This window comes from Staurois parvus, unplaced genomic scaffold (genome assembly GCF_062004578.1).
Source record: "Staurois parvus isolate SC_StPar_1 unplaced genomic scaffold, SC_StPar_1.0 ptg000147l, whole genome shotgun sequence".
Taxonomy (NCBI): domain Eukaryota; kingdom Metazoa; phylum Chordata; class Amphibia; order Anura; family Ranidae; genus Staurois; species Staurois parvus.
In genome coordinates, this window is record NW_028317943.1 from 25,421,846 (window position 1) to 25,444,505 (window position 22,660).

Genomic DNA, 22,660 nt, shown 5'->3' on the forward strand with positions numbered 1-22,660 from the left:
TGCGGTTAACAGATTTTTTTCAGCAAACGTTTTCAATAAAATCACTTTAAGACATTGGCAATGTGCATTTAGCCATTTCCGGGTTGTCACTGAGACAGGGCCATCACCTTGCGCACACATGGGAATGCAAATGTGCGTGCAGGATGAGAAAGTATGCAAACAGCGATGTAAAGTGAGAGCATTATTGAAGTAAAAACCTTCAGAGTGCAGCTGCCCCCACCAGAACCAGAGAGAATGAATCTTCAGAACTTTACAAATCCGGTAGCAGTAAGTGTGAGATGCATGAGCCAGTGGCAGCATTGGCAACTATCATCTTTGGATAAAGTATTGATCTTGGATTAAGTATTACACTTTGGCTCTGCACTTCAGCGAATGCACAAAGCGAGAAACCACAACAGACAACTTCAAATACTAAATCAGTCCTACAGGTGACTTTTCTCCATCCAGCTCTTTCAGTTCTTATCCAGTCTGCTTCATCTCAGCAGTCTGTAACATGCACTCCTACTCACAGTTGTATCCTCCCTCTTCAAACTCTCTCGCCTTCACCCCACAACTTATATATATCACCCTCACTCCTTTCTTCACCTTATTACTGTATTCATCAACTGCTGCTAATTCTGAACCAACACACTAATAAAACCACCAGGACACTGGAACCTGTCCCTCCGTATACGTCATACTCCCATATTACCTCCCTCACCCTTCTGCCTCTCCTAACATCTGGAGACATTCATTCAAATCCCGGACCGCCATCTTTTTCTTTTGATCAACACACCCACCACCCTCTATCCTCCAACAGCATCCGCAAACCACAATCTGGTTACTATTCCTCTTCTTCCTAGCACCAGCCTCCCCTATTCCTGTGCCCTCTGGAATGCCCGCTCTGTAACAAACTCACCTCTGTCCATGACCTTTTTATCACAAACTCCTTTAACTTGCTTGCAATTACGGAAATCTAGCTTTATAAATCTGACTTTCCCTCTCCTGCTGCCCTCTCCCATGGTGGTCTCCTCTGGACTCACTCTCTCAGGCCAAGTGGACGGAAAGGAGGCGGAGTAGGAATCCTCGAATCCCCTCAAAGCACTTTTCAAGTCCTCCATTCACCTCCCTCCCTGACCTCTTTTGAAATTCAATGTATTCGTCTGTTTTCTCCAGTTTCTTTAAGAATTGCTGTGATCTATCGGCCTCCTGGACCGGTATCAAGCTTACTTGATAACTTTTCTGCCTGGCTGCCTTACTTTCGCTCTTCTGAAATTCCCACTATCATTCTTAGTTACTTCAACATCCCTGTTAATCTTAACACTCTGCTACCTCTAAACTTCTGAGCCTAACCACTTCTTTTGACCTAAAACAATGGACGCATGCTTCTAGTCACTCAAACTGTAACTGTCTCGACCTTGTATTCTCCTACCTATGCACTCCTTGCAACCTCACAAAGTTTCCTCTTCCTCCCTCTGGTCACTCCCTTATTAGCTTTACTTTCTCCTTGGCTTCCTCTTCGTCTTCCAACTACCAAACAGTTACCCGTAGAAACCTTTGTTATCTTAACCCTTCACTTTTTTCAGCAACAGATTGTCTCTGACAAAATCTTAGCCCTGTCCTGCCCCAACATGGCCACTTCTGTCTACAATAGTTGACTTTCATCCACCCTGGACACATTGGCCCCCCTCACTACACACATAATTAGGCCCCGACCACTACAGCCCTGGCAAACAGACAATACCAGATGCCTCAAAAAACGTAGCCATGCTCTGGAGCATTTATGGCGTAAGACTAGGACCCAGCAAGACTTCAAACAATATAAATCTGCCCTTCAAAAATACAATTCTGGTCTCCACACTGCCAAACAGACCTATTTTATCACTCTCATCACCCTCTCACACAATCCCCGTCAACTTTTACCTTTAACGCTCTACCTCCACTCACTAACTCACTCACTGCCCAGGAGATCGCTAATCACTTCAAAAATAAGATTGATACAATTTGTGACGAGATCTCCACTGTACAGATAACTCCCTTACCCTACACTCCTTGTCCACCTGCACAATCTATACTTCCCTTATTTAAGCCAGCTACTATAGGAGGCTGGTAAACTGTTTAAAAGTCCACCTAACCACCTGCCCCTTGCTAATACTACAGTCACCCTCTGGCTCTGTCCTTCATTCTTTAACTCATATCTTCAATCTATTCCATTCTACTGGCATCTTCCCCAACTCGCTAAAACATGCGCTAGTCACCCCCATACTTAAAGCCACAATGGACCCTGCCAATTTTAGCAATCCAAGACCCATCTCCTTACTGCCTTTTGCCTCCAAACTCCTTGAACGTTTAGACTACAAACGGCTGAGCTGCCACCTTATTGAAAATAACCTTCTCGATCCCCTTCAGTATGGATTTTGCCCACAACACTCCACAGAAACTGCTCTCCTAAAAGTCACAAACTACTTACTAACCACTAAAACCAAGGATCACTATTCCGTACTCTTGCTCTTGGACCTCTCCGCTGCCTTTGATACAGTTGACCACCCCCTCCTCAAAAAAAAAAAACACCACATTTACTTGGTCTCCGTGACTGTACTCTCCATTGGTTTGAATCTTGCTCATCTCACCGCACCTTCAGTGTCACTTACAACTCTACTTCCTCCTCTTCTACTCCTCTTACTGTCGGGGTTCCCCAAGGTTCTGTCCTTGGACCTCTCCTATTCTCGATCTACACTTCTTCCTTGGGTCAGCCGATAGCTTCCCATTGTTTCCAATACCATTTCTATGCTGAAGACTCACAAATCTAGCTCTCTACTCCTTAGCTCACCCCATCAGTTTCCTCATGTATCACCGATTTACTAACAGACTGGATGTCACACCACTTCCTAAAACTCAATCTATCCAAAACTGAGCTCATAATATTTCCTCCCCCATGTGCCTCTTCCCCTGATCGCTCGGTCAGGATCAATAGCACCACTTTCAACTCACCCCGCATGCCAGGGTGCTAGGGTAACCCTGGATTCTGAACTATCCTTTCAGGCCCACATCCAATCCCTGTCCAAGTCATGCCGCCTCAACCTCTGCAAGATCTCCAGAATACGCTCCTTTTTAACTAATGATACCACAAAGCTCCTAATTCACTCCCTGGTCATCTCTCGCCTCGACTACTGCAACTCCCTCCTCATTGGCTTATCTTTACATAGAAGTAATGATAATCAGTCTAGTAGTATTTAGAAATAGTCCGGGTGACTTGGATAAGGGGGGGGTCCGTGTGGCACTCAGTGGAAGCTCCATGCAGTACTGTGTAGTAAGGAGAGAAGAAGAAGCGCCTCTAAGTGCAGCACACCACTTCAACATATAATAAAACATAATAAAAAGTAGGAACACTCACATGTTAATAGAGTAATAAAAGCATGCAGGGTATTGTGGTGTAGAAACACCATGTGGAACGGCTGTCACTGGTGCCTGTATCGTCAACGTCTCAATGGTAGGGAGCGTGGTTCAGGAGGGAGACAGATGTGGAGCCGGGCGGCATGCACGTACTCCTAAAGATGGCGGCTAGAACGCACGCTGAACCGCACCGTCGTCGTGATTTAGTCAGTGACCAATATGCAATGCTTTTATTACTCTATTAACATGTGAGTGTGCCTACTTATTATATATTAAAGTGGTCTGCTGCACTTAGAGGCGCTTATACTCGGCTTACCTTTAAATAGGCTATCCCCCCTCCAGTCCATCATGAATACTGCTGCCAGGCTCATCCACCTTACCAACCGTTCAGTGTCTGCTACCCCTCTCTGCCAATCCCTCCATTGGCTTCCACTCACCCAACAAATCAGATTCAAAATACTAACTTCTTACAAAACCATCCACAACTCTGCCCCCAGCTACATCACCAACCTGGTCTCAAAATAACAACCAAATCACTCTCTTCAAACCTCCAAAGACCTTCTGCTCTCTAGCTCCCATGTCACCTCCTCCCATGCTCGCCTCCAGGACTTCTCCCGAGCTTCTCCCATCCTATGGAACTCCCTACCCCAATCTGTCCGGCTGTCTCCTAATTTATCCACCTTTACACGATCCCTAAAAACCTCTTTAAAGAAGCCTATACTGCTTCTACCTAGTAAACCACCATTTATTTCCTCCATCAGCTCATCCCCCACAGCTATTACCTTTTGTATCACTCAACCCCTCCTAAATTGTAAGCTCTAACAAGCAGGGCCCTCTGTTTCCTCTTGTACCAAATTGTATTCTAACTGCAATGTCTACCTTCATTTTGTAAAGTGCTGCGCAAACTGTTGGCGCTATATAAATCCTGTACAATAATCAATGCATGATCTAAATGCTATCCTTACCCACACCTTGCTAACCCAGTTTCTTTCTTGCTGCCATGACAAAAAAGAAGCACACCAACCTTGCGCATTACCTCAGTAAACCAATTTTATTGAATACAAAAATATACTCACAAACAAAGAAGTATTTCAAGCATATCAGTTCTCAAAGAAACTATGGAATGGTAAGACCTGCGCGAGTCCCATCATAGGGGTGGACACTCAGGGATCTGACACGTTTTGAAGGATGTTCCTTCTTCATGAGAGCTTCTGAAGATATAGTCTGGCCAGATGAGACCAAAATTGAACTCTTTGCATGCCATAATACACACCATGTTTGAAGGTGAAATGGCACTGTACATTAGCCCAAAAACACCAACCCAACAGTGAAGTTTGGAGGTGGGAACATCATGGTATGGGGCAATTTTTTTAGCATACGGAGCTAGTAAACTTCATATCATTGAAGGAAGGATGCATGGAAAAATGAACCAAGACATTCTTGCTAAAAATCTGCTGCCATCTACCAGGATGATGATGATGAAACAAGGGTGGACATTTCAGTAAGACAATGATCCCAAACAAAAAGCCAAGAAAACAACTGGTTTCAAAAAGAAAATAAAGCTGCTAGGATGGCCCAGACAATCACCTGACTTGAATCCAATAGGAAGTCTATGGAAAAAACTAAAAGATCAGAGTTCATAGAAGAGGCCAACTGAACCTTTAAGATTTGAAGACTGTGGAAGAATGGGCCAAAATCATACCTGGGCAATGCATGTGACTAGTTTTTCCATACATGGGGTGTCTTGAAGCGGTCATTAACAACAAAGGATTTTGCACGAAGTATTAAATCAATTTCAGTTAGCGTGTTCAATACTTTTTCCCTGTGTCATTCCATTTTATTACACAATTTCTGAAACTTATTTGGTTTCTTTGTATGTACTGAGTGTGCATGGGTTACCACCGACGTGGTGAAAATTTAATGTAAATAGCACCTGTAGAAATATATTTACCAAGAAAAATACTGACGTTTTCAATACTTATTTAACCCGCTGTAAACACAAACACACACCATAGTTTATAGACACTAACTTTCACACAAACCAATATACACTTAATGGTATTTTCTTTACCAAAGACATGTAGCAGAATACATTTTGTAATAAACTTATGACAAAATTTAAATTTATTGCATGTTTTATAAAAAGTAGAAAATATTTTTCTTCAAAATTTTAGGTCTTTTTTTGTTTGATCACCACTGGTTTTTTTATTTTATGCAATTTTAACACCAAAAGAAAGCTCTATTTGTGAGAATTTTTTTTATTAAAAAACTTCATTTGGGTACAGTGTTGCATAACCACAGAATTTCCAGTTAAAGTAGCATAGTGCTGAATAGCAAAAAATGGCCTGGTCATAAAAAGAGTAAAACCTTCCAGAGCTGTTCTATTTTTAGCTGATATAATTAGTTATATCAGGTTTGGTGAGCAAGGTATGTATCTTTTTTTGCTGATGACACAAAAGGTGTGCAATAGGGTTGAGGTCCCTGAAGGCATCTAACATGGTACATGACTTGGAATTGCTGGAAGATTGGTCAAAGCAGTGGAAACTTCAGATCAATGTTTCTAAAATGTAAATGCACCTAGGAAAAAATTCCAGTATATTTTTAATTCTACATAAAAAACGCATGGATTCTAATGGCCCTAGTTTACACCAATGCAGACAAAGAAAGCAGAATAGGATGTATTTTCACTGCATGGAACGCATCAGGAATGTGGCAAAATGAATCAAAAAAGCACCGGAACACACGTCCTCAATTAAGATGAAGAGGGGAAAGGGAGAAAAAAAAAAAAAAAAAAGGGGGGGGGGACCACCAAAACGGGCATGCAAAAAAGCATGCAGAAAAAGAACACAGAGACATGCCCTCAAACTAAAAGCAGAAAGTATTTTACTGAAAGAGTAGTTCATTCTTGGAATAGACTTCCAGCAAAGGTAGGGAATCAGCCAGCAGTAAGTGGATTCAAACATGTTCGCAACAAACACATCTATACAATAAAGTTAATCAAACTGAACCCAAGTCATTAAACTAATGGTCCAAACATCTTCTTAAAACTCTGCCAATGTGTCACTACTAAGAACTGTTATTTCCTGCATGAGATTGTGGCAAATAGCTCTTTTTAGTGCAATCATGTAAGAGGTCAATGCAGATTCAATTTAATCTTTTTAAATTGAATTTAGTCTTAAAAAGTGTTACCAAACGCAGGCACCTGTATTCACTATACCTGGTGTCCCACAGTACACAGAACATGGAAGTGCAATTATTTTAGTAAATATAAACTACCAAATATCTTTTCATATCAGCAATATATAGCAGTCTTGTGACTTCTATCAGTTCCCAGCCAAGCACCGCTTAAAGCTTGTAATTTTCTTTCTGCTCTAGGAGGATGCAAAACCCCTGACCTCTGTCTGGGCAGTGCCAACTGCCCCTGTGCTGATCATATGCACTCTCTCCCCCCAAAAAAACAAAAACACAAAAAAAACCAACACACCTCTTGCAATACACACTAAACAGAGCATGTGCAGAATGGCTACAGGTTCAGTCTGTCTTATCAGGAGATAAGACGTGGACATTTGAACAAGGAGGAGCAGAGAAGACAAGATCAAAAAGCCTTTTTACACAATGCAGATGATTAACCCCTTAGGCTTCACAGTGAGTATAACAAGCATACTTTACTGCATATACAGACTGATTTTACGGTTGTGGGTTTAGTAACACTAAGGAGTGTTAGGATCCATGGCACTTTTAGGACAGACTGTACACAGGGCTAAAAACTGTCCCAAGCAAAAATGAAGAAATCTGGTTCACTACAAGGATATTTAACTTCCAGCCAATTTGCACTACTAATTAAAATGTTGCCGCACTGAAAAAAGTAGAACTAACCTGTCACAAGCTGGGATCAAAGAGTCTCTCACATGTGGGATTGGTGTATATGGATCAAGTTCTTTGTTTTCTTGGCAAGCTTCACCATGACTTTTCAAAACATCTAGGAAAAAAAATGCAAGCAGCCGATTACCAATATATTGATGCACATTTCTTCTAGACCGCAGTCTCAGAACTAGGATCATGCACAATAGCCTGTAGATCAGCTTTATCTCAGCATTAAGAACCTTGCCTGAGAATGTTAATCTGTGAAGACGTTAGAAAGGAGGTTTACAATAAAGGTAATATATCAGCTTAATGTAAATCTTTGTTTTAAAACAATTGCTTTAACTGTAAAGTAATCTGTATACTGTCACAAATGTAATTTGTGATTAAATAACTCAAAGAGGGTGTGGTTTTTAATTCAGCATAAAAGCTCTGCTTCCTGCTACTGCAGTGCCAAGTCATGGTTGTGCTTTACTGCTCGCTCACAATGAAAGACTATAAATTGCCGCCGCCCCCCCCCCCCCCCCACCAGAAAAAAAGTGCACCCTATGAAGCCTATTATGGCTGCAACTATTTTCATAGTTACATATTTAAAGTGGAACTGTACTGCATCTGCGTACCACAAACCAAAAATGCGATTTAATTGTTAATATTCAAAGCAATCTCACCCATCCATCCATTTCTCCAATGATTTCTTTTGCTGAGAATTCATTTTGAACCCCCCCCCCGGCATTTCTGGCAGTGGCCATCTTGAGTAAGGGCAGATGATTCATGTAGTATTTACTTCCTGAAATCCATCTGCCCTTGGCTCAAGCATTAGCTAACCTGAGAACCCATTCTTCCTACCCTCCTGAAGACTCTGGGAGTGGGGGGGGGATTCTTTTCTGATCCCGCAAGAGGCAATCAGATATTCCCTGGAACACCTCTACCTATAAATGTTTGTATCCAGTTATGTGCATTTGGGAAAACTGCCAGCTCAGTTCTACGCCGTGAAACAGAGCGGGAATCTGTCACAACCAGGTACCCGCACCCCCCTTCCCCTCAAAAGGTGTTAAATGTGGAGCGGGGTGGTGTGCATCAGTTTGGTTGACCTTCTCTGCATTTTTTCCCAGTTTCTCAATATCCTTTTTGTGAATTGGTGCCCAAAACTGAACTGCGTATTTCAGATGAGGTTTAATGATTTGTACAGGGGTAATATGATATCTCTCCCTCTGCAGTGCATAACTCTTACAAAAAAAAAATAAATAAATAAAAAAGGATTGCTAGAGTTTTGGAAATCATACCTTGGAAATGCATGCCATTAAGCTTGTGATCTACCAGAACTCCCAGATCCTTCTCCACCATTGATTCCCCCAGTTGTACCCCCCTAGTATGTATGATGCGTGCATATTTTTATCCAAGTGCATAGCTATACTAATATCAATATTAAACCCCATTTGCCACACGGTTGCCCAATAAACCAAGTGCACTGAGGTCTGCTTGTTTAGCTGGAAACCTCCTGTAAAGGACATTACTACACTTGATTGCTTGGTGTCATCTGCAAACACTGAAATGGTACTTTTAATCCCAGACCCTATATCATTTATAAATCTAGTAAAAAGGGTCCCAATGTTGAACCTTGGGGTACACTACTAACAACCCTAGACTATTCAGAGTATGAATCATCAACCACTACTCTGAATAGTCTTTTAGCCAGTTTTTGACACAAAATCGATTAGTTGCAGATTGTTTCATTTAATTGGTTAAAAACCATTGGTGTAAAATTTAGTTAATATGCAAAGTTTAAAAAAAAAAGAAAATGTATTCTTGAATATCTGTATGTAGTGGTAAATATAAATAACCAGCTATATGGTTAACATCGAATCCTGAGGACGACAGTATATACTATTAGGAGGTGGAATCTGGTACATATCAGACTCAGATCAAAATGTGTATTCAAAAGGGGAAGAAGAAAGGGGAAAAAAAAAAAAAAAAAAAAAAAAAAAAACACCCTCAAAAAGACCTAAAAATGCTGTTTTGCAGATTTTCAGACAGGACTGGAATATAACATTATGCATGACAAACTCCCTTGTCTATGCAGGTTGCATGATATAAGCTACCTGCGACTGCCTTTAGTCATGCCTGGTACAGTTTTCTTCGTTCAACCCAGCGCGCTGGGGGGGAGGATTGGTGTACTGAGTGATGCTAATGCTGTAGGTCCTGCTGTGCCTTTGTGTTCTTAAAGGGGGATATCTCATTGTGTGTACCAAGCATTATGCTGGCCATACAAAAATTAATTTTTCCTTTGAAAATTTTCATTGTAAGAAAGCTTGTTCAATTTTCTATTTACTAGTGATATCAAATTGAAGTTAGCTTTCAACCACAGTGACGGGGAAAATTTGAAGCAGCAGAATAGAAAACTTCTTTGCTGAACACATTTTCGGACACTGGTTTTCATTCAGAAATTATATTAGTTTTAAAAATTGAACATTAAAAGCAAGTAACATTTCAGAAATTATTTTCATTTTAAAAATTGAACATTAAAAAGCAAGTAACATTTTCAAATGACATTCATTCGTCAAATACACAAAGAATTTTCATACGAATATTTGTACGTATATCCTAGTTGGAAGATCAGGGTGTATGGCCAGCATAAGACATTTAGTAGCAGTAGCATGTTTTTTTTTTTTAATCACCTGTCATGATGTTAAACAAAAATTTGCCTTTTATAGGAAAAAGAAAAAAAAATTATAATCACTACTATAAAGGGGTTAATACAGTGAAACATTGATTATGTTGATTAGCAGTTTCAGCCCTAAAGCCTATAAGCTCATCTTAACCATTAAGAAGAGAAGTGATTGCAAAGAAATAGTGCTCCTCATAGTGGCTAAACTACAATTCTTTATAACTATAGAGCACCAAAACCTGTAAAAAACATGAAAGCAATATCAATATTAAAAGACTGCAACAGTAAAACAGAATACCGTATTTTTCGCTCCATAAGACGCACTTTTTGCCCCCCCCAAAAAAGGGGGGAAAATGTCAGTGCGTCTTATGGAGCGAATATGGAGTGACCAGTCCAGTATTTCCGCTGCCGCCACCGTGTCAGAATAATGGGCCGGCCGCTCAGCTCTTCTCTACAGCAGGACCTTACCTATTCCTCGGTCCAGTGCTGTACAGTCTTCCCACGCCAGCATCTTTAGTGTGGGCTCTGTGCTTTGTGAATGGTCCGGCGTCTTCTGGAACACGACAGGTCCCAGGAGACGCCGGGCCATTCACAAAGCGCAGCGCTTCTCGCGCATGCACAGTGGGCACCCGGCTATCACAGCCAGGTGCCCACACTAAAGGGAGGACAACTCAGTGGAAGTGGGTGCCTGTCAAATTCAGGTACCCGCTCCCCCTCCCTCCCCTGTCCTGCGTCTGCAGTCTCTGGTCATCCCCTGTACTGCGTCCGCAGTTCCACACAAGTTTTAGGCCCTTTTTCATGGCCAACCTAAAGTCTAAAATACAGTCAGAGAAGGCTGTTCACATGCCACAGAAAAAAATTTAAATGTCCTATTAAGTTCGGCCACTCAAGTCAATGAGGTAGTGCTGCAACTACCGCATTGCCATAAAAAAGGGAGAAAAAAAAACAAAACAAAGAACCACCACATGCAGGCATTCAGAAGGTGTAGGGATCACCGCTTGAACACCATTTAGCCTCACTCTAGGGCTTTCTAAAACTAGGTTCAAAGAGTAAATAAGCAAATAAGAGCTATAAGAAAAGTTCTTCCTAGCTGTTAACTTCATATTTTATAACCACATGCCGCCCAGCCACTGTAGAAATACGTTGGCAGGGCGGCACGGCTGGGCAAAACCACGTTTTAAAAACGTGTGTTTTCAAAACAGGTAGGGGGCGCGCGAGGCACACCACCGCCCTACCTGTCCCGCCGATCACGGCCGCGGATGTCAGTCGCCGGGTCACAGCCGGTCGTTAGTGGCTGTGTCCCAGCGATTAGCGGCAATCACTGACAGAGCACAGCTGCAGTAGCTTTGCTCTGTCAGTTCCCTGACAGCTCCTGACATGCTGAGCAGGAGAGAAGAGTTTCTCTCTCCCGATCAGCTTGTCCCTGTGCAGTACACACCCCCGCCCCCTAGTAAAACACTCCCCTCACACAGTTAACCCTTTCACTGAATAACATTAACCCCCTTCCTCCCCAGTGCCATTAGTACAGTGTCAGTGTTTTTTTTTTTTTTGCACTGATCACTGTATTTGTGTAACTGGGGATGTCAGTGACCCCAAGTCAGTTCCCACCCAGTGTCAGAATGTCCGCTGCAGTCCTGCCATAAGTCACTGATCGCCGCCATTATTAGTATAAAAAAAAAATTAAACATCCCAGTATCTTTCCCGCCATTTGTAAACGCTATAACTTTCAAGTAATGTACACGTAATGGGTTTTTTTTTTTTAGCAAAGACATATCGCAGAATGCATTTTGGCATTTTTACTGGACATGTTTTATAGCAAAAAGTCCAAAATATTGTTTTTTTTCCTCAAAATTGTCAACCTTTTTTTATAGCGCAAAAAATAAAGCACAGGAGATCAAATACCACTGAAAGAAAGCTCAATTTGTGGGAAAAAAAAAAAAAGGATGTAAATTTCATTTATGAACCGTATTGCATGACCGCGCAATTGTCCGTTAAACTAGCGCAGCGCTGTATAGCAAAAAAATTGCGTAAATTGCAGTATCTATACCATAGTTAGTAGACGTTATAACTTTCACACAAAGCAATCAATATACACTTATTGGGATTTTTTTTTTACCAAAAACATTTAGCAGAATACATTTTGGCCTAAATTTTTTAACTAACTTTGAGTTTACTATATATTTTTTATAGCTGAAAGTAAAAAAAAAAATATAGTTTTTCTTCAAAATTTTTGGTCTTTTTTTGTTTATAGCGTGAAAAATAAAAGGCGCACAGGTGATCAAATACCACCGAAAGAAAGCTCTATTTGTGTGAAAAAAAAGGACGTAAATTTTGTTTGGGTGCAGCATTGCATGACCGCGCAATTATTAGTTGAATTAGTGCAGCGCCGAGTAGCAAAAAGAGGCCTGGTCATTAAGGGGGGTAAATACTCAGGAGGGCAAGTGGATAAACTGCGAATCAATAAAAAGCTATAGCTTTAAAAATTACAGATACTAAAAAGGTGTTGAATGATTAGAAGTGGCCAGCTTATATATACACACTGCTCAGAACTGGAGGTTGCCTTTGGAATATATCTGACAAATTTCTCTTCCTATCCAAAAGCCAATAAATCATATTTAAACTAGTTCTCGCCTGACCAATAACAAAAGGACGGCTGAGCGGGACTTTCGTCGATCCAGATGGATGTCATATGACGTCCTGCCGGATTGGAGCCGAGCTGCAGCCAGATCTGTCACAGCCAATTACCGATCTGTGTACTGGCCCGTTGGCAGTACCATGTGACCAATCAAAGCGGGTCACAAAATGATTGTAAACAATGAATGGCTTCCTTTCATGCCATCCATTGTATACAATTGTGTTGCTCGCTGTGATCACATGGTAGAGATTGGGCCAATCACAGCCCATCTGTGTCATGCGATTGGCTGTGGCCAATCACAACAAAAAACACTGAATGAATTGATTTAAGTTAAATGCTTGCCTGTAGCAGTGAAATTCACTACTATAAGCAATATATATTTATTACACATACGTACATATACACACACATCACTTCCCCAGAGTAGTACAACGTAACAAGCGATCACGGCAGGAGTTAACGCCCGCAGGTGATGCAATTCAGTACAGCACCAATCACTCATCAGATTCAGGCCAATTATGTTTGGCCTGGACCTGCTGATTACATTACACAGGCACAGGAAATGATGCAAACACATGAAGACCCCTGATTCGGTATGGCCAATCTTCTCTCCCTGGAGCATATTCCATTCCAGGGAGAAGAAAGCATATCCACGTGAGTAAAAGCAGCATACTTTACACACAAAAAAAACAAACCTAGTTAGGTCACATTTAACCCCGATTGCCCTCCAGTTAACCCTTTCCGTGCCGTGTCAGAGTACAGATTTTTTTTTTTTTTTACTGATCATGGGTGACTTCAGATAGCGTTACAGTCAGCATCAGATTGCCCGGCACATCATACGTTACATTTAACCTTTTGATTGCCAGGAACACGCTCACATACACAAACCTCCATTGCTAGTATAGTGTCTGAACGGATCAATATCTTTGATCAGAACTATACCAGCGTTCACAATAGTATAGTGTCCCCAAAAACAGAGCGTTAGCAGGATCAGTCCTGACACCTGCCAGCACCTGAGTTTAGCCCCTACGCTTAACCTCCTCCCACAGCAAGTGCAGCGTCAGTAGATCACTGTCACGGATACATTACACATAAAACTGCAGGGTTAGCAAGATCAGGCCTGTTCTGTGCTAGCACTAGCAAGTAAATTTTTTTGTAGCAGTTCAAGCAGTCCAGATGCTCTTTTTCCCGTGAGTCGCACTAGGTATCCATACAATTTAGGGGCCAAATGTCCAACATAAGGTACACTAGTGAAGAAGCGTACAGGATTCGGAGTATGTCAGATGAGAGAGAAGGGGAAGCCTCACTGACAGAATTCGGCTCAGAATATGAACCTGTAGAAAGCAGTGGCACCCTGACAGCCCCTGCTAAGGTCAGGTATACCCAACCCCATTCCCTGGCTGCTGAGGTGTTACAATTGCATGATGATTCTCATATGCAGCAGGAGTGCCAGTACTAGTGCTGCTCTACCTGTTTGTGAACTGAAAAGCACCAGCAGCCTAGTACATCCTGGTCTTTTACATACCAGGACTGCAGTATCACTTGATGACGTGGCGAGTGCCATAAGTGCAGTAAAAGTTAGAGCGGTGGCTAGCACAAGTAGTGTCCCGCAGCCACCGAGAATTCAAACAGAGCCATAGTGTCCTTCCTGATGTGCTTGCAAATCCTTTTTGGCAGCCCACAAATTCTGCAGCACCCATACTGCCCAACCTGGAATTCAGGTGGAAACTGCAAATTTAACTACTCCTTAATTTTTTGGAGTGGTTTTTCACAGACTATTTGTAAAATTTGATTGTGGACAAAAGCAATTTATCGCCGCAAACCCACATTCAAACCTTGTCAGACCATTTGCAAGGAAACAGATTACGTTTCCGAATTTAAAGTTTTTTTCGGGGCCTATTGGGCTACAGACTCAATTCATCATATGCCTGTGTTCTCTGCTGCCATGACCAGGCATAAATGAGAATATAATGTGATTTATGCATTTCAGTGATAACGTCGTCCTCAGGTCGACCCTGAATATGGCCGACTCCAGAAAATGCAGTCCTTGTAAATCTTAACCAGATATATATGTCCCAACAAAACATCTGCATTGATGAGTCCCTCATTCATTTTTCTGGCCGACATTTGTACAGTCTTGGAATTGGCGCATGTGACACCATGCGACCTAATCACCGGGACTTCCCCCAACGGCTTGTAATTACCCAACTTAAAAAAGGGGGAGAAAGCCTGCCTGAAAAATTATGAATTGCTTGCAGTAAAATGGAGAAACAAACTGCATGTGTTTGTCCTGTCTTAAAACACACACACTTCTAAAATCTCCACAGCAGCTGGTATTGTTGAGAAGCCCCTCTGTGTGCACAACTATAACCTTAAGATGGGAGGGGTGGACTTAAATGACCAGATAAAGCTATACTTAGTTTCCTGCAAAGCCAGAAAAAAAAACCAAAAAAAAACCAAAAAACAAAACAAAAAAAAAAACAAGCAAAATAGTTTTGTTAACCATTGCGGTTTTCTTTGCAGGAATGCCATTTAGCTGCAGCACCAGTTTATTCTGACAGCAACAGAGTGTGCTCTCACAATATACATCAGTGCGTGCAGCTCTCCTGGATGAGATTTCTCATCCGCAGTTAAAAAAAAACAAAAAACAAAAAAAAAAAACACGTGCCCAAGCATGGGAGCCTGGTGTGGTCAAAGGGTTCTTTGGCATATATTTTTAAGTTTTTTTTTTTTCCGCAGAGATTTCTTCATCCCCAAAACACCTTGTCCCCATGTTGATGGGGACAAGGCCCTCTTCCCAATAACCCTGGCCGGTGGTTGTGGGGGTCTGCGGGCTTATCAGAAGTCTCCTTTAACAAGGGGGCCCCCCAGGTGCCACCCCTACCCCTTTGTGAATGCGTATGGGGTATATGGTACCGCTACCCATTTACAAAAAAAAACCTGTAGTGTGAACAAAGATAGGAGACAGGCTTTGATAAGTCCTTTATTAAAAGAAGGAAAATAAAAGAATGTCCCCTTTAGTAGATCCGCTCGTTCCCCCCCCTTTCCTGACCTGCATCCTTGGATAAGGGTCTAGTATGGAATTCGGGGAGGGGACCCCACTTTTTTATATGTTTGCATGGGCATTCCCCTCAAAAGCTAAACCAGACCTGAAGGGCTTGGTATGGATGGGGGGGAGGGACCCCCACAGTTTTTAGTTGCCAGCAATTTTTTTCCTTACATTCAGCTGTCAGTGGGGAACCCAGTGAACTGTGCCAGTGTCCCTGATCACCGTCACACCAGTTATGACGACACTGTACTGCACTGGTAACTACATGTAAAAATGTATTTTTTATTTTATTTAAAAAAGTGAAAACAATCTAATTTCTTTATTTTCCAAACATTTTACAAAAAACTCACAATGCTTCTTACTAAATACCGCAGACTGTCTACTGTTCAAAAAAGGGTAATCTGAAGGATATCTGTACTGTCCTGACATTTTTGGGCCCTAGGAAATTAGATCATCCTTAAGTATAGCAGGGCTGATGGATTTTCAGATACATACCATAGTCTGTGGACTAACTTTTCTATGGACTAAATATACACTATTTTGGGTTATTTTCATGTAGCCATATACATTTTGGCCTAAATGTATGAATTTGCAAAATTTTATAACCAAAAATACATTTTTGTTTCTCTCAAAATTTTCGGTCTTTTCATTTAACAAAAATAAAAAACCCAGTCGAGATTACATATCACCAAAAGAAAGCTCTAGTGTGAAAAAAAGATAAAATTTAGTTTGGGTACAGTGTTGCAGGACCACGCAATTGTTATTCAACTGTGAGAGAACCTGAACAGTGGCCAGGGCAGGAAGGGGGTAAACGGGCCTGGTGTTGAAGTGGTTATGGCTCACCTATAATTTTTATGACCAGGTCATACATTTGTTTAGTTTCTTCCTCCTCTTTTGCCCAACGATATTTCATATATCGAAAAACAGCCCAGACAGCAGCAATGCCTGCATAAAACAAACAAACGTAAAAATGTATATATTCTTCATAGATTCACAGTAGACTACAATATTAGTAATTATGCAACTAGTTAATTTTTGCAAATATCAAAAGGCATGATAGGTTATGAATGCAATGCACAGTAGCTAACTGCTCTTTTCAAAATAAAATCTCTTCCTACAGATGTTTAGTGCCATGGAGGGTTAAGAAGAGTCAAGAAACCATGCAGTAATGTTTCTTCATTTCTCCAGCTTCCACTGAAACCATAAAAAAAAAATAAAAAAAAAAAAAAGGAGGACAGGAGACCCATCTACTTAGAGAACTAGGTTGTCTAAGCATATAGCCCAAAAAACAAAAAGGCACTCATGGCCATAACATATGCTGATATTATCAATGAAAAAACAAAAAACACAATTTTAGTAATCAGAGCTGAAAGAAAAAAAAAAAAAAAAATACTGTTCAACATTGCAAGGACGTTCATGCATGACCTTATAAAGGTGCCTAACTAGTACACATTAATTCACACAAGTGAATGGAAGAAAATTACCTAGAGGTAAAAGTGACAGCCTATAAGCTACAGTAATAACTGCACGTCGAATGCGACATAGAAAGGACATCTGTGGCCGTGTAGATTCCAAGTACTTTACACTGGTGATATTTAAGTGATCATCATCTACCAAATCCCCAGAACACCTATTTAAAAACAAAAATATTCGTAAAATGCATCTTGAAAACATTCATAAAGCACAGTTTGAAATTAAAAAGTTGGATCATTAGTACAGTCCATAGCACTTTTACAAATTAGATTCCTTCTCTCAGTTACTAAACCCAGGCCCCTGCATTCACTATATTTGATCTCCCACAGTACACAGAACATGGAAATGCAATTGTTTAGTAAATATAAACAGCTAAATACCTTTTCTCATCAGCAGTTAGAGCAGTCTTGTGACTTCTATCAGTGTCCAGAAGAGCACTGGTTAAAGCTTGTAGGAGGAGCTGCATAACCCTTGACCCTCTGGACTGTGCTGATCACATGCACTTTCCCAAGGAAAAAAAAAAACAAAAAAAAAAACCTAGCAATACACACCAAACTGAACATGTGTAGCTTGCCCCCGAAGGCTCTGTTCTATCAGCAAATGGATTGGGGACAGTAGAAGGGGAGAATCAGAAGACAGGATCAAACATCCATTTTACACTATGCAGAGGATTAACTCCATAGGTACCACAGTGAGTATAACCAGTATGCTTTACTGCACAGACTGATTTTACTGTTGTGAGTTTAGTAACACTAACTGCTGTATTAGGCAAGGTTCACAACTATGCCTTTAGCAAGTGTGTTTTCAAAATTTGCAGAAACACAGTACTGTCCATTTAACATGATTTCCTATGAGATAAGTTTACATATGTGCATTTTCAACTGGTGTTTTTTTGGAAAGGGTCAGGGCCTTTTATGCCTGCATTTTTCATTCCATATACTTCAATGAAACACACATAAAAATGCATGTACACAACCGTTTACTATGCTTCAATGATGAGGCAACACAGAAGCGATCACTGTATTCATTCAGGGAAAGAAGAGGGCTGGTAAACACGTGAATTTTTAGAGCTCTTTTGATGGTACTTTGGTGGTGGTGTTTGACCGGGGGTGGGGGGGCAGATTGATTGTTTCTTAATTTCTGTTATAAACTTTTGCAAATCTTTTTATAAATTTAGACCAAAATATATACGGTTACATTTCTTTGGTGAAAATAACCCAAATCAGTGTATATTAGTTTGTAGAAAAATTAGAGTCCACAAACTATGGTGTGTATTAAACAAAAAAAAAAAAAGTGCATAAATGTACACTTCTCATTAAAAGCATCACAGTGCGGTCCAACAGGACAAGGCAAGATTGCCGTATTTCACACATTGACAGAGTTTATTCTTAACTTCAACAAGCTCTGTCAGTGCAGGAAATGCATCAATCTTGCCCTGTCGGTCCCCACTATGATGGGGGGGGGGGGAAGGGAGTACAATAAAGTCTGAGAAGAGTGCAGCAAATATGTCTCTCTAATCTTACCAAAATACTCCTGAAAATGGGTACAAGGCTGACAGACTTCCAGGGTTCTTCCAGACTCCATAAAGAGCCCAGGACAGCAGGAGTACCAGAAAGTTCTTAAATGTTCTTAGAAGTGCTAACGTGCAAAGAAAGGGGACAGCACTGGTTGAAACTGCAGATTGACCTCCCAAATTTTAAGGTGGTGCACAATGCTTTGATGGCTGAAACATTCTTTTGAAGTTTTGGAGTAATGGCAGAACACTGCAATACCTCCAGTGCAGGTTTGTCAATTAGGGACTTAGGCTTGGCATCAGGCAATTTTGGCAGCTGAAGACTCAGGAGCTACCAAGGACACAGATTTGTAGCAAGCTATGAAAAAAAAGAGTGGTGGATCTCAGTGCCCTGTGATGTACTCAAAGATAGGGATCTAATCCTAATTTCTGAGTTGTACAAAACAAAGGACTTCATATACATGACTACTTGGGACATCTCAAGGTACTGAACATGACTGGGTGGGCAACAGCAAATAGGCCAACAAGTTAGGCAATGGATCACATCAAGGGGCAGTACTCTCCATAGTGATCTGAAGGCAGCAGCCAGGGTTTAGCACAGAGTAGCTGGAAGGCTGTCTGTATATTAGAAAGATGCAGGGTGCTTGCTCAGGAGTAACAGCAGTTGCTTTTTATGCTGTATGACAAATTGTGAGCAGATTCTGCGTTTATTCAATAAATGCTTGTTTGTAACCTACTACGCTATAATGGAATAGAAGATGATCTGGAAGAAAAGCAGAGAACAGCAAAAACTGATCTACAGGAGTCACCAGGGCATGCTCCACAAAAAATGCATGGGGATCACTGGTTCTGGACACAACACAGTTTTCTGCTGAATTTGGATACCAAGGATCTACATGTGGCGTCCCACTGCACACACAAATCTCTGAACACCTTCAGGTGAAGAGCCCATTCAAACGGATTCAGCTGCTGACAGGTGAGGAATTCCCCTTGACAATGTTCTTTCCATGTTGGGATTGTGAACTGCAGAGAGCCGTAATAAGGTCTATCAGCAGGTCTGCTTCCTCCCAAGCATCAAAACCTCTTGTCCCTCCTTAATAGTTGATGTATGCCACATCTGTGGCACTGTTCAGTTGCACTCTGAAAAAGAAGTCCCTGAATGCCATCAGACCAGTGTAGGATAGCCAAACGAATTGTTCCTAAGTTCAAAGATATAAATTGGCAACATTTGCTCTTCTGACAACCGCACTAGCTGAACAGAAGTTCTCTAGAACACATCTCCAGCTTGACAGGCTGGCATCGGTTGTCCTTTGTCTGAGCCGCAACAAGGACTAAGCCCAGGTAGTCATGATGTGGACTTCTGAAGGTTCAGTAACCAGCCAAACTTCTCCAGAAATTGTACCATCTGCTGGATGTCAGTTCCTGAGCCGATTGCTCCTTCAAGTAAGTCATCCAGGAACCCCCTCAATGGTGATATCCAGGCTCCTCAACTGGAGCCAAACACAGAGGGGGGGGGGGGGGGGGGAATGAAGGTGGAAGGGTACAATCACAAACAGATCCTCTACTGTGAATTTCAGAAACGATTGGTGAGGTTGGGGGGAGGGGGAATGTGAGAGTAGGCATCCTCTATATCCACAGACACCAGGATTGCCCTGGATAAAGCAAAGATGTCGCCGACTGGAGGGAATCCATCCTAAATTTTGGAATTTTATTTTCAATGCGTTTTATTTTGTTTCATTATAGAAGATACAAATCGATGTCCAAAAATGAGCAACCAATACATTGTTGTACCACTTGTTACAATGAACACCTTTGTCAAACAGCAAAGTAACAAGGTCAATGATTGGTCAGTATAGCTAAACAATGAAAGATGACATCCATTTGGGCTTATATTGTTAAATAACTATTTATTACAGAAAAGGAGAGCTAATCTGCCCCTTTAGGGAGATATAACAGGGAAAAATTTAAGGGTTCCGCTCTACTGGATGGAGGGATTTGGTAGCTGACCACATTGTTCTCCCCCCTCCACCTTTCTGCCTGCATGGGTCATGGCTTGCTGAGGGTTAAACAGGTCCACAAATCCCAAAGGGATGTGGCCACCCAGCCGGCAGCTACTGAGCAATGCTTGTAGCAGAAGGGCGCTTAGCAGACAGAGGTCCATTAGTGCAATGTCACAAGACCTCCCCACGCCACCAAGGCTTAGAAAGCAGCAAGGCATATACAATCTCATGTTCAGGATCTGGTTTAACCACCTCCAGTCCGTCATAGTACGACGGGCGAAAGGCGGTTCTCTCGTTCTGGGAGAACGTCATATGACGTCCACCCATTCTAACCACGCATGCGTGGCTCTGGGAGCGCGCAGCGATGCGCTGTGTCCCTCAGACACATGTCGGCTCGGTCATGTGATCAGCGGTGTCCAATCACAGCTGATCGCATGTAAATAGGGAAATGCCGGTTATCTACATTTCTCTCCTCATGAGCTGTCACTCTGACAGCTTGAGAGGAGAGCCGGTAAATCGGCATTCCTCAGAGGGGACATGTACACGGATCACTCATATGAGTGCCGCCTTTCAGTGCCCATCAGTGATGCCTGTCAATGCCCATCAGTGCCACCTACCAGTGCCTCCTCATCAGTGCCACCTATCAATGTCCATCAGTGCAGCCTATCAGTGCCCATCACTGCAGCCTCATTAGCGCACATCAGTGGAGAAAAATCACTTATTTACAAAATTTTATAACAAAAAACTAAGAAAAAAAAAAAAAACTTTTTTCCCCCAAAATTTTCAGTGGTTTTTGGTTTAAGAAAAAATAAACCCAGAGGTGATTAAATACCACCAAAATAAAGCTCTGTCACAAAAAAATGATAAAAATTTCATATGGGTACAGTGTTGCATGACCGCTCAATTGTCAAAGTGCAACAGCGCTGAAAGCTGGAAATTGGCCTGGCCAGGAAGGGGGTATAAGTGCCCTGCAGGCTAGTGGTTAAAGTGGTAGAGGAGTGAGGTCAATGCATGTGCTGTACTGGACTGGACCACCCCTTTTGTGCTCCACCACTGCAACTTACTCCACAAAGAAATCTGCCTGCAATCCACCACAATAAAGGAAAACACTGCTCCACTAACATACAGAGGAACTCCACGATGTCCATAACTGCAGGGGGGGGCGTTCAGCAGGGGAGTGAAATCCTGACACCAGATACTCTCTACCCTGGAGATAGTTGCGCACAGGATACAGCACTGATCGGCAGACACTACAGGTCTTCTCCGCTCTTGCATGTAGATACAGTCTTCAATTGGCTTTGGAGACCGAGCTAGATGAAGCCCACCCCTTAGACCATCAGGATGTTCGTAATTGCCAGGAATTAAGGGAACTGCAGGAAATCTTCATAGACAGGCTTCACCTAAAAATTCTATCTAAAAACAGGCTGAGCTGGAAGGGGTTATTGCCATTGCAGGGATACCAGTCTTTTTTGTCCACTGTACTTTCATTTTAAGGTGGCAGCATAACCAATGTAGTCAAATATATGAAGTCTTCTGTGTCCTGTGGTATATAACTGTTTGCCGCCCGGACACAGTACATTTACTGTGGCGGGGTGGCATGGGCAAGGCTGGATCACATACATGTACGGCATCCTGCCTATTGCGTGTTAAGGGTGGCATCAAGTGATTGCCAAGGCTGGTCATAGCGCTCACAACAATGTAAACAAACTGTCATGAATGGAATTCCTTTTCATTAATAGCTTGCTTACGGCTGTGATCTATAATTGGTCCACAGCAATCATATGGTACCTGGCTACCTGTACCATGTGATTAGTTACAGCCAATCACAGATCACAACCATAAGCAAGTTGTTCATGAATGGTAACCCATTCATGAACAAACTATTGCTTATACAGCAATCTAAAAAAAAAAAAACCCATGATCACCCCTCCCAAGTAGTACAATGACACACACACACACACACACACATTTTGGTCTACATTTATGAACCCTTTCCCAAGTAGTACAATGTCATATACACACACACAATATATATTTATTTATATTACACATATATATACACACACACACACACGTTAGCAAAATTTTAGAA

The 22,660-nt window shown here is 41.7% G+C and overlaps 1 protein-coding gene across 1 annotated transcript in view; it reads right to left on the bottom strand.

Moving 5' to 3' along the window:
• Nucleotides 1-22,660, bottom strand: part of LEMD3 (LEM domain containing 3) — a 68,337-nt gene that overhangs the window by 13,004 nt on the left and 32,673 nt on the right. The window contains exons 6-8 of the mRNA XM_089674152.1: nt 17,067-17,212; nt 16,426-16,527; nt 7,249-7,351 (exon numbers count right to left, since the gene is read on the bottom strand). Coding sequence (XP_089530278.1) covers nt 7,249-7,351; nt 16,426-16,527; nt 17,067-17,212 — 351 coding nt within the window. The remainder of the gene's footprint in view (nt 1-7,248; nt 7,352-16,425; nt 16,528-17,066; nt 17,213-22,660) is intronic.